The sequence below is a fragment of the Platichthys flesus genome, chromosome 15 (genome assembly GCF_949316205.1).
Source record: "Platichthys flesus chromosome 15, fPlaFle2.1, whole genome shotgun sequence".
Lineage (NCBI taxonomy): Eukaryota > Metazoa > Chordata > Actinopteri > Pleuronectiformes > Pleuronectidae > Platichthys > Platichthys flesus.
The window spans coordinates 2783134-2795946 of NC_084959.1; the positions used below are offsets into that span (position 1 = coordinate 2783134).

At 44.1% G+C, this 12813-nt stretch overlaps 1 protein-coding gene across 2 annotated transcripts in view; it reads left to right on the top strand.

Annotated features, from left to right (window-relative positions):
• tmem132e (transmembrane protein 132E) overlaps positions 1–12813 on the top strand; it is a 310548-nt gene that overhangs the window by 255726 nt on the left and 42009 nt on the right. For both annotated transcript variants that reach the window (XM_062405937.1, XM_062405938.1), the window contains exons 3-4: positions 2132–2272; positions 10735–10927. In XM_062405937.1, coding sequence (XP_062261921.1) covers positions 2132–2272; positions 10735–10927 — 334 coding nt within the window. The remainder of the gene's footprint in view (positions 1–2131; positions 2273–10734; positions 10928–12813) is intronic.

Genomic DNA, 12813 nt, shown 5'->3' on the forward strand with positions numbered 1-12813 from the left:
GAGGCAACACAACCTTATTAGCGGTTATTAGTGAGTTGTCTCGATGGCACCGAGCAGACAAACAGAAGCCAGATATGTAAATAATTCATCTCCGTCTAGTGTTTCATGAAAATGAGACGGAGGGATCAATAATGTGCGTCTCCATGGACGAGCCGTTTGTCTCCATCAAGCAGGAGTGAGGCCACGTCTCTGTGGTCAGATAACCAGACGCAGAATCACTGGGAATGTGGTGATTCTGTTTTCTTTTTTTTTCTGCCGTTTGGTTTTTAGTATTCTGCCGTTGTGATATCAGGTCTAGATAAAGTCACAGAGGACGGCTGCCATTTCAGATTGCTCACCGCTGATTGGATCCCTCTCTGGGAAACGCATGAAAAGGAAATCAGATCAAATCAACTCATAAAAGATCTTCACTCCTCGTTGGTTTTTTTAAGGGTTTTACAAAACAGAAATATTAATTTCTCATCAAAAATCCTTTCTGCAACTTTCAGTCACTTTTGACATTGTTTTCATTATTGATTGGATTCGTGATGTCTCAGGTCTATATGGAGGCTGCGGCTACAGTAAATAGATTATAATGGTAAAAAGATATAGATCTGGTCCGACCACTCTGTACTTTATGAATATTGGAATCAATACCAGAGCTAAATATCCCAATAGCACTATAACCATAGTTTCTTTTTACTATTTATTTACGTCTTTTATTCTTTCATCTATCCCTTATTTATTTGTGTGTGTCTTAACATGGGCAGCAAATTAAATAAATAGGTTTAATATATGAATTCAAGCATTGGGACGAATAACATCCACTAAAACAGAAAGTATACATGAAACTCCCATCTTACACTGGTCTTATTTAATGTTTTCATAGGTTTCCACATCCAGAACAGTGTTGGGAGCGTGGGCACATTCATTTTTAATGCATGGGAGATGTAATATTTGCAGATACAGCAGATTTATGCATCGACATGAGTTTGTTTGCACACATGAAGCCAGGTACTGTACATGCATATTCTCTACGGACATTATAAATGTATGGATGCATCTGTGTGTGCATCCGTGCATACATGTCCACTTATAGTGTGAATCTGGGTTTTGTGTAAAACTGTATGTGATGGTACATTATGTTCATGCTTCGGTAATTCTCCCCCTTTGGAACTAAAGCTGAATATAATTGAAGCAAACAATGATGTAAACGCATAAAGCTAATGGAACCAGATGCTCCTGCCACTGTAACGATATTTTGTACATTTTATGTAAAGAAAAAATACAGAAAAATACACTTGTCATAGAATAGAATACAGCTTAATGTGCTTTACATGAAAGTGATGGTTTAAAAAACCAAAACATATTTAGACAATTTGATGTTAAAACAATAAAATCTATACAAAGAAATAGAATAGAAAATGAGTTAATAGCAAGATCATAAAATAACATGAATATTTTGTAATATTTTATTTCATATTGATATTACAAGCTTACGAATTTAGTGAAATTAGTAATTAGAAGTGAATTTGAAAATGCACAATAACATGGTAATAAAAAATACTATTCTTCAATATGTGTCTGGTACATCGAAGTGTGAATCATATCAATATTCAAAGCCATCAAGACTTTTTTCAGGTTTCACATTCTGAACAGGGACAAATATAAAGAGACAGTAGTCTGTGTGAGTTTCCAGATTCAAACCTGCTCCCTCCTGAAGTGTCCTTGAGCAGAACATGTGACTGCTCCAGCTGCAGCAGGTTCTCCCTGAGGAGGTGAAGGACGAAGCCTCTCACCTCCAAACCAATAAAGCATCATCATAACGTGTCTTTAGGAAACTGAACATTAAAAGTAATTAGAGAAAGTTCCCTCTCTCAGAGTGTGACGGCTTTCAGGTGTTTAATTAGAGCGTATGAACGTCCCATGTGACCCACAGTGCTCCTGCTCCTCTGCTCCTAGTGGATCCTCCCCCCGTCATCTCCATTCATCTCAGATATTGATTCATCTGTGGAATTGCTTTTGCCATGACGCAAAGCGAGGAGGAGTTCCCCCCACTCGGAGGGCGCTCACCTCCGACCTCGCCCGTAAATCACAGCCTCCAATGACACTCACCGTCCCGTTCTCTCTTCTCCTCTTTCTCTTTCTCCAGGGTCAAAGCAAAGAAGGGGGTGAACCTGCTCCAGACCAGGTCCAAGAACGCCCAGTGGAAGGTGGACTGGGAGGTGCAGTCCGGCGCCAAGCACTCCATCGCCACCATCGAGGTGAACAAGAACAAAGGAGTCAAACAGGGGTAAGTCCACAGACCCCGGCCCCGAGCACGCTGTCCCATCTCAGGCCCTCCGTCCTCTGCTACACCATGTTCATCGTCCTGGACACTGGGGCGAAGGTTTCCCAGTTTGAACCAGTCACAGCTCTCTCTCTCTCTCTCTCTCTCTCTCGCTCTCTGATTAAGGGAAAGTTGAATAATCATGCACGACCACTCTTTGTTAATGCCCCAGCAGCACCGGCCGGTGGCGGTGACTGAAGCCCCCTCGGCTTCACAGCACCAGGTGTAATGAATTGAATGTTATCTCCTTAGTCTCACTACATCTGCTGTTAATCCAGTGGACGTGGGAGATGAGGTATACGACTGTGACCACGGATATTAACATAACTTTCAGATAAGATCGTGTCTGAGAGCAGTCATTATGAAGAGCTCCTCTGAAGTGGAGACAACAGCCAGTCCCCCCCCCCCCCCCCCCCCCCCCCCGTCCTGCAGAGGCTGACAGGACAGTAATGAGTCCAAGTGGATGCAGCTCCACGGCTGCTGAGTGATTTTCAAACTGAATGTTGTTGTTAATGGTTCAGAGCTTATTAATGTCTTTGTTGTTTATCTCCCGCCGAGGAGGTTATGTCATCATTTGGTTTGTTAGTTCACAGGATAACACAAAAACAGCTGGATGGGTTTTTAAACAGAACTTTGGTGGAGGTGTAGCAGGAACTTTCAAAGGTGTTGTTGAGTTTATGAGTGGATGTAGTGAATATAAATATAAATGCGGTTTCATAAGGAATTTACCCAACAAAGGCCTCTGCGCCTTCTCTCTCTAAAGAAACTATTATTACTATTATCTTTCTGTTATTTATTTCTCATTTCCCATATTCCAACTTGTCCGACCTCAGTTTCATAAGGAACCAAAAAGATTTTACTCATATCAGCATAAGAGAGCGTTAACTTGTATTAATCCATAATGTTTTTACCGTACATGCAGATAGTCGGACGTCAAAGTTTCCGCTGCAGTTGTCGTTCTTTAGTCTGTGAAGGCGTAACTGTTGCATGTGAGAGGGATCTCCGTGCACACGCACAATTTTGCATGTACACACATAGTTACAGAGATACACAAAAAGCTGCACATTGCACGTGGACACGACGGCGAAACGCAGAGGAAGAAGTTTCTTGTGCAGAATTTCCACATCGGTGTGGCTGGGGCATCGGTCACATTGGATTCACTGGTTTTTTACATGAGGCCCTGAACTCGTCACAGTGGGGGGTCATCACGGATAATTAGCGTGAAGTCTTGTTACGAGATGTTTTCAGGTCGTTAAGAACCAAAGCTGCGGAGTCACACAGAGAATCAGACGTCAGGTCCAAACCCTGTGTCCACCCGAGGAGACGGAGCCGGGACGGAGACAGAGAGTGTCCCTCACCTGGACACCGAGCTGCTCCTTTGTTTACTCCCTGGCGCCTCAGTGGCAGCCCTCTCTGGCTATATTTAGTGACCCGTGTCATGTAATCTCTGCCACCCTGTCACAGTGTGGGAGACCTCCAGTGGGGGGGGGGGGGGGGGGTCAAGCACAGGCACAGAAACACTGTGTCACGCTGCGTTTAGTCAGAAACCCAGAAGACCACCTCGAGCCGAGCAGCCACACAAAGGGCCGGTGCAGAGAGAAGGATTGTGTTGATTGAACATGAGCATGAAATCTTTACTGTATGAAACGCACTCAGGACTCTGTGGATTCTGAGCCATGTTGTGAAATTGCTTCACTTTAATATTTTAACATCTCCCCATTAATTGAGGATTCCTGATGTTTTCCTCTTTTGTGTCACTGGCACAAAAAAAAATCATCTCCAGCTATTTGTTGTTACGTAAACCGACTAAAACTAATTTCCTAAAGTAATGTTATTTTTTAATATATATATTTTTTGAAATGATTGGAGCATCAACTTATTATAAGTCAGTGTTTGCGGAAGGATGAGTCATCGGAAGCAAAGCTCGGTCCAGATGTTGTTTTTCATCTGTGTCACAATTTTCTAATAATCCTACACAACGTGGCTTCAGTCTGGTTGTGTAGGAAATTAATCATATTTGTAATTTTCACAGCAATGCCACGTGATGTGTTGTTGAAATAGAGAGATTTTGTTGTTGTTTTCTAACTTTTCACACTTGTTGAAGAAGATAATTTACTTAATTGAAAGTACAAGAAATAATTCAGCATGTAAAACATTTTTTGAGTAAAAGTATGAATCACCAGCAAAGTGTACTTCCTGTATGAACAGTAAAAGTACCACAAGTTTAATGTTGAGCTTGTTTGCTTTTATACACTTTTATAAACTATATCCATCATATTCTATAAAATCATCAAATTCAAGTTAATCTATGAAGCTTTTTCAACTGGTTCATACTGAATTTCCTCTGCACATGAAGGAACTCTCCTTCAGTTTATCAGAAAGTTAAAACTCACAGTGTAGTAGAATAAGAAAGTTACAGGAAAGCCCAAAATGAAGGTTGAGTACAAGTACCTTAAATGTGTTCATAGGTACTGTATTGATTTGCAGCAAAAATGATTTAACGTGATAAAAATGTGAATATTTCAAGTTTCTACTTCAGACTTCTAGAAGCTGAATAAAAAATATTCCTGCCAATTAATTTGCATGAATATGTCGGAATTCAAATTCTTCCTTGTGCGTCTTTAATTCGTCAAAAAGAAACACACAAATATAGACGTGCAGGTTCTGTATTTTAATGGTTCACGATGACTCCGGTGTGTGTTGGGAATAGTTTGTGTTTTCACACTTTCAGCGCTCACGTCCCCTGCAGCGTGTCTTTTTGATTATATTCTTATTTGTTTTATGAAGGAAGAGCGTTCACTGCTCTTTTCCTTTGTGTTTGATGTCGAGTGAGTTCACAAGCGCACAACTTCCTTCCTCTAAGAAGCTACACGCCGCCGCAGACACTTTACAGTAATGAGCCCAAAAAAACACAACACAAGAGAGAACACAATTCTCTCCATCATTACCCAGTTTAAATGAAGTATCACGGCAAAATCTAATATGTTCTTGGTAATTGTTTTCATTCATGCCCCCCCGAACCCCCAAAAAACACAAATAAACACTCCCTGCGTTGATGAGACCCAAACGCACACACATCAACACACACACACACACACAGTCGAACAACATCTGAGCGTCAGTTGTGTCTGAACATCTGGTTGTGTTTACTCTAAACTACCTGAGACAGTGTTTTCCCATCCGGGCGTCATGTTGATCTCTTCATCAGTCTCCTCTCTTTATTCTTCTTCCTCCTCTTCATCAGTTCACTGTTCACTCAGCGCCGGGGACATGTTTAGTTTTTGTGTGTCCCTTGTAAACCTCGGTGTGGACCACCCCCCCCCCCCCCCCCGTCCGACAGCGGCTCAGCGGTAACGCCACGTGAACCGATGCATTATTGATTGCGGTCAACGGGTTTCAAATGAGAAATGTTCTCCGGCGTGCTGCGGCGTTACAACTGTCACAGCCACACAACCACTGGATCATTTAATAAGACGCTCGTGTTCTCTCTGAATAATTCAACGATGAACAGCGGACGAAACCAGAAAAAGACCCGGAGCACATTTAAAGTGCCTCGATATCGACTCCCAGCCTGGACAAATAAACAAGCTGACAAATACTCCATCTACTTTCTCTATCAGGGGGGAAAATGAGTTTATTTAAGGACAATGCATGTTCCCCAGTGTCTGTTTACTGAAAGGATTACAACGAGCAAGTAAACATCTTATTGTATAAAGTGTCTGGGACACGCTGGCGACCCACGCAGGGTCAACGCCGCCTGGGATTGGCTCCAGTCCCCCGGTGACCCTGGAGGAATGGATGGATGTAAACAAACCTGGAAGTCGGGTCCAGTGTGTGAGGTGCAGCGGAAAAAAGTGAATCTGGCAGTTTTTAGCAATTTGAAAAACTTAACTGGATCTGCATGGGTTCCACTCAAGGCCTGGTTAGCCTAGCTTAGCATAGAGACGTGAAGGAAGTGAGAAAACACTGGACAACCTCGATACAGCTGTTTTACGAATGTGATGATCATTAGAATCTGAGAAGCTCTGAATGCAGCGAGCTGATCTTGAACCAGCTTCTGGGACCTCAGATGAATCCTACATGGGTTTGATTGACCCTCTCATTGGATCCTTCATTGCTCGGGGGAATGGAAACGCAAATGAAAGAGCACACTTGTGTGACTGAGGCGTAAATGCTCTTCAAATACAGATGTGGGTCTTGGGTCTCGGCTCGTGTCCCCTCTCAGTTCAAATGAAAGCTGGGACTCGGGACTCGAATGATCCCGATTCCTCCAAAGTCTTATATTTAGTTTTGACTGATACGCATCAGAGCCTCCAACCGTGGAGCGCTCCTCCCTCCTCCGTCTCTCTTCTTCTGCTGCTGGAGTTCTCCTTGCGCTGCTTTGATCCAATGATCTCTCCCTGTTAATCAGTTCAAACAGAGCTCTGATCAAAGAATGAAATCCCCCCCCCCCCCCCCCCCCCCCCGAGTCCTGACGAGGCCCCGAGCTGCAGCTTTTAAAATATAGACTTTGTGCTCGACACATGCTACATCATTAACTTAATGGAGACAAGGCTCGACTTTCTTCAGCCGTGTTTACTTCCATCCTCTAATCCTCTGTTACGAAATCAACCATTTCACTTTTCTCTGCCCACGAGTTTTAAAAAAATCCTTTATATGTAGAATTATTATAATCAGTTTAAATTAAAGCTTCAGGGAATAGACGAGGGAAACCAGAGATGAGAGAGTTCACAGAAAAACCTCCTTCAAGGGTCATTGTGGTTTATTTCTGTCTCTGAAACCTCAACAGTGACTTTAATGAGGTAACACATGCAAAATGAAACATGTTGGGATGAAATGTCATGGTCTAATCGCATGGAGGTGTTTGGAGGAAGTGTCACAACACAGCAGCTGCTGCCGGAGCCGTGCAGAGGAAAACATGTGTTTGATTATGTCTTATTATTTCACTGTAACAGTGGAAACATGAAGCTTTTATCTGGAGCTTCACTGCCCACGCACAGCTTGTGAGTTTTGTGTCCACACGGTGTTAAAACCAATACATCTGTGAGAGTTTCTGATATCATGATGCCAGCGGAGGAGGTTGAGATAATGTTCCGACGCCACCGGACGTGATCAGCGATGATCCAACTCACCGACCGGCGAAGTCTCTCCTGGAATAGCTCGCGGTTGAATTTGTTTCCTCGAGTTTTATTGTTGTTTTTGCGAAATGGTGCCGCTCCATTCTTATCTGTGACGCCCAGAAACGTTAAATATGCAGAATTCATCAGACATTTTGACAAACAAGCGCTGGGACGTTCTGCATTTGTGCGTCAGACACACAGAAAGACACACAGATGGTTCTTAAAATCCAATCACATCAAATCTAGCTACTAAAATGAAATGAAACGAACATAGACCACGGGCAGATGGCTCCGGTTTCCATATCAAACACATCATCTCGTCCCTGTATCCTTTAGAATCCCACCTGACGATAACTTCCTGAACATGTCGGCACCAACATACAGAGACAAACACCCGTTCTCCCTTTGGTCTAATTAGTCTCCAATCAGCCCAACACTAATCTGCATGTCGTTGGACTGTGGAGAAGAACACGGAGTGAACACGTAAAGATAAACTAGGAGCTTCAGTTCTCTGAAGTCACAACACAGGTGATCAAAACCTTAAACAGAGAATGCTTGAGGGATCCGGGGGCATGTGATATAACCTTGAATCTGTTCTTTTGATTATGATTTCAAACCTGGTGTCAAAACGCCAAGTGTCTGTAAATCACAGCGAGAAACATGGAGGAGAAATGTTTTCTCTTTCCCGCTCTCACTCCTCGGTTTATGATTCACTCCACATGGATTTTAAAAAGGCCCCTCTCACCGAGTCGTGGTTTTTCCTGCAGCGTGGCGGCAGGCGGCGGCGTATTGAGCGGCCTCACATGTTGACACCCCAGTGGGCCGTGTTGATGACAGCTTCAGTGTGTCGCAGGCAGACGGGGGTGTTTGTTTTCAGTGAGTGATGTGGAGACAAATGGGTCGAGATCTCATCACGCCGGTTCCTCCGGAGGAACCTTCTGTGGGCGGCGGGCGGCGAGGGGAGTTTGATCCAGCTTTCATTAAAAGGCTCTCAGGCCGAATGGTGGGGGGGGGGGGGGGGGGGGGGGGGGGGGGGGGGGCAGGTCTGTGCCTTTTGTGAAGGACAGATGGCGAGCGCTCAGCTTTCAACTGAAGGTGATGCTCGGAGAGGCGTTTGATTCCCGTCACGTGTGGAGCGAGATTTAATTTGCCCCCTCGCCACCAGTGAGACGGTTTCCTGTTAAGCTCGTTGGATCTGAGGATTTACAAGCCCCGAAAGAGAGGGGGATTCTGCAGAACGGGGGGGGGGGGGGGGCGGCCGCCATCGCCACTGCATCACTGCCGGGTTCGATGCCGGGAGAGGAATGTGGACGATACTCAGCAAACGCTCCCAACGTCCACGACCATCAGAACAATCAAGTCCCCAAAGTTATCGAGCGCTCAGAAAAGAAAAGCTGCAGCCATCGCAATTACGGTTATTCTGAAAGTGACTGGGGGGGGGGGGGGGCTGAACAAAAATGTGCAATCTCCTTTCACGAGCTCCGAACTCAGAGGCCTCGGAGATGGAAGGAGAAAAGATTAGGGGAGCAGTGATTGTTTATTGACAAGAGCTGCCCACAGTTTTCATTCCGTGACTTGTGATAACTCCATGGCAGTGATCAGGCGGCGCCATTAGAGATCTGTCACTTCTCATCAGCCTCGGTTCTGTCGCCTGACAGGAGCAGGGAGGCACGAGGGGAAACTCGGTCAGGAGAGGGGGACAAAGTCTATGATCAGTTTTCTTCACTAATGAATTACTAGTTGAGATGTGTGATATCTGTGGCATCAGGACAGCAACACAATCCACTCTGGTGTCCTAGGAAATATATTTTTTGCCACGAATTAAAAATCGCCAAATGCTATTTGCAGGAAAACATGAATTGTCATTTTTCATATGGATGAGGTTTCTTTAAATTCCATGTTGTTTGTCTGTTTATCTGGTTTTTAGAACGATTACACAAAAACTACGGAACTGAGTTTATTAAGACTGGATTTAAAGAGCAAATCTGAGAATCTTTAAATACACACTTTATTATTATTATTGTTATCATTATTTTTCACAGATATACCAGGGAATAATGAGATTAAATAAGGACTAAATGGGTTTTCATTAGAGTACACTTACCACTACCTCTACTTGGTGCCATTCCAGCGACAGGCTTCTGAAACACTCGGGTACAGTCGAGGTGAGACGGTGATTTTCATTAAAACGTATTTTCTGACTCATTCTATATTTAACAAAGATCATCACCATCTCTGTATTCTAATTAAAGTATCCATAGAAACTTCTACTTTGAATTAGTACCTGTGGTAATTGATATTTCACATAAGAACAGTGGAAATAAACTGTAAACACAACACTGACTTGATTTCAGTTGTATGAATTGAGAGTTGCATGTTGAAGGCACCGACTCCTCTTCTGCCTCAGATTTGGTCTCAACCGACTCCCGAGGGAGACGTGTGGCTCATTAGCTCCTTAACGGGCCGATTAGCCGGGTGTGGCGCTTCTTTAATTAAGTCACAAACGGCCTGGACACAGAAACACCTCATATCATAACGACTGGACGGTAAAACTCTATTAATAAAAACCACTCGCAGGGTGAATCATCTCTTCTCAGGACCCCGAGCATCAGAGTTATTTTTCACGCCAAGCAATCAAATCTGTACGTGAGTTTAAAAACAGAACGGAGGTTTGTATTCTGCCGGCGAGTCACGGCGCAGTAAACGTTTTACTGTGACCTTTAAGATCCCGCCGCCATTTTAACTGCCTTGTATCTGTCAGGAAATGTGAGCTCCAGCAATCAGCCTGACGGGGGGGGGGGAAAGTTAGTCCGATAACTTGTGTGAGTCGAGCGAAATGCAAAACAGTGACTGGAGCTTTTCACTCTGGAATCTGATTTTACTGATCGATCTTCAAACTGTGTTAAAAGCACATTCACCAGGTCACTAAGTTCACACTGAAATAAGCCTGAAGAGATTTAGACCAAGTTGAGCAAAGAGCAAATACTAAAAATATAACAATACACACACACGTGTCAAGTGTCTCAGCTCTGAAGCCGTGATGAATCCTCCTCTCCTCTTCTTCGGCTCCAGGGTAACTGGAGGAAAACTTTATAAATAGCTGTGGAGCTGCGTGTGGACGTCTCGCTAAACGACTCGTTTAATAATTAAAAACCAGCCAGTGAACGATTTCATTACCAGAAGTCGTTGCCAGAGGTTCTTGTTACGCTCTGCAGTGGTTGTCATGAGCATTTGGCTGTAAGTGATATTTTGGGCCTTTGGTTGTGACTCCTTGTGTGTGTGTGTGTTGTTGTTGTCGCTCCACAGGGACGTGCTGGGCAACGTGGAGGTGATGCAGCTGGATTTCGAGATGGAGAACTTCACCAGCCTGTCGGTGACGCGGAGGATCAACTGGAACATCGACTACAAGGGGCAGAACCCGCCGCCCGACTCGGACAAGGTGGTGACGGAGCTGACGGTGGTGCAGCGGGACATTCAGGCCATCATCCCTCTGGCCATGGTGAGTGGAGGAACAGCCGGACTGATACACACACCTCATGATTATTGAGCTATTCTTATTCATCGAATTATTCTGATCTCTTTTAAAGCTTGAAAATCTCTCGTGACAAAGGTGCAGGAGTTCTGAAAATTGTCTTTTCTGTGAGATTCATATAAAGCCAGTATTTTTTCTTATTATAAAATATGACTGCACTGAAATATCTGTTACTGGTCCTTCAGAATGGATCCGTGTGCCTCCTGATCTTGTTCTCGCTCCTTCAAACATCCTGAAACCTGCACAGTGTTAAATTGAAAACCAGCTGTTTCTTTGCTCAGACCTTATTATTATTTAGAATCAAAGACGTTTATGAGTTTCCAGCCCCTGAAGATGGAGAACCCTTGAAAAGCTGCCGGCCTTGTTTATAGTGTGAAAAACTCCCGAGCTGCATTTGAGTGGAGACGGGCGAACAAAGACATGTCCACAGCATTCGCTTCTGATTGGTTCTCGACCACCAGCGGTGAATGTAGAGCGCCTTTAACACTTCCTGCTCCTACATTTCCCCCCCGCTGATTCTTGTTTGTAGTATTTTGTGCAACAAGGCAACAAACTGCACAGTAGACAATCTACTTCCTGTTTCCACCAACACACACATGACCGGTGTTAGGTGATATGGAATTAAATGATTCATCTGGACCGAGAATGTTTCAGGTTTAAATTGTGATTTTAAAACTAAATCATTTAAACCCTGATTTAGCCTAAATTATAAAACTGTTGATTAAAATATAATAATTAAATCATGAGCATCCCAGACAAATAAATCGACTTCTCCAGTTTCTCTGTTTGCCCTGATTCGCTGCTTGTTAAGAAAGTCGACCAATCCCAGAACTCTTAAGTGTCTGATGCTCGTTTAATCTGGGCTCGTCTGCTCGCCTCGTGAAAAGGTGGCAATTAGTTCGGGTAGTAAACTTATTATGGGAACACAGGGAAATCAATCAAGCACCGCGGGCTAGGCCTCGCCCTCGACCCCCCCCCCCCCTCCCCCCCCTCCCTCTCTGGTGGTATTGCTTTGCTCATTTGAAACTCAGAGACAGAAAAAGTCCAACTGCACATTATATCAGTTCATTAAAAATGACCGTGTGTGGTAAATAATCCAGATGATGGAGTGATGGAGTGGATGTGGAGCAGTCGCAGGAGGAGAGAGGGATCTGGTGACGGCAGCTCTGTGGTCACACCGCAGCACTGATGTGTGTTGTACGTCATTAAATACACACGTGTTGTAGAAGATAACCTCGTCCATCTCTCAGTGAAAGGTTTGGCTGCGTTACACAAAACAGCAAGGCTCGGTTATACGTTTCATATTTGCATAATTACAAGTGCTCCACACCTAAAGCTTCATTAAATATACTCGAGCTGCAGTTATGACTCTGTGCCGGCACATCTGTGTGCACGGCACATCTGTTGCAACATAAGGTTAATTTTATATCTCTGGTCCCTCTTGACATTTGGGATTAACGTGCAGTTGTACCCAGATGTGTTCGGCTGCGATGCAAAATGAGATTTCTCCCCGTGTGAACAGCCCCGTGTAAAAAATGACATTCCAGAGCAAGATGGCAGAAACGTTTGTTGCTGTTATTCAGTCACATCGCAGTGCCGCCTGTTTTTATTTCTCTTTAGCTGCAGTCGCTAAGCAGAGGAGTCGTGTTAATGCAAGACAGGACAGAGAGAGGGGATCGGGGGGTTGTCTTTGGTCTTCTAAGGGCAAATACTTTTTGTTTTAAAAGAAGCCGAAATAGAACCTGTCTGTTCCACATTGCAGACTAATCCCTGCTAAGCTCGAGGAATCCAGAAAGTTCTCACACCCTGGGAATTGCCTCTAATGCGTCCGTCAGACATCACTGCAGTGTTCC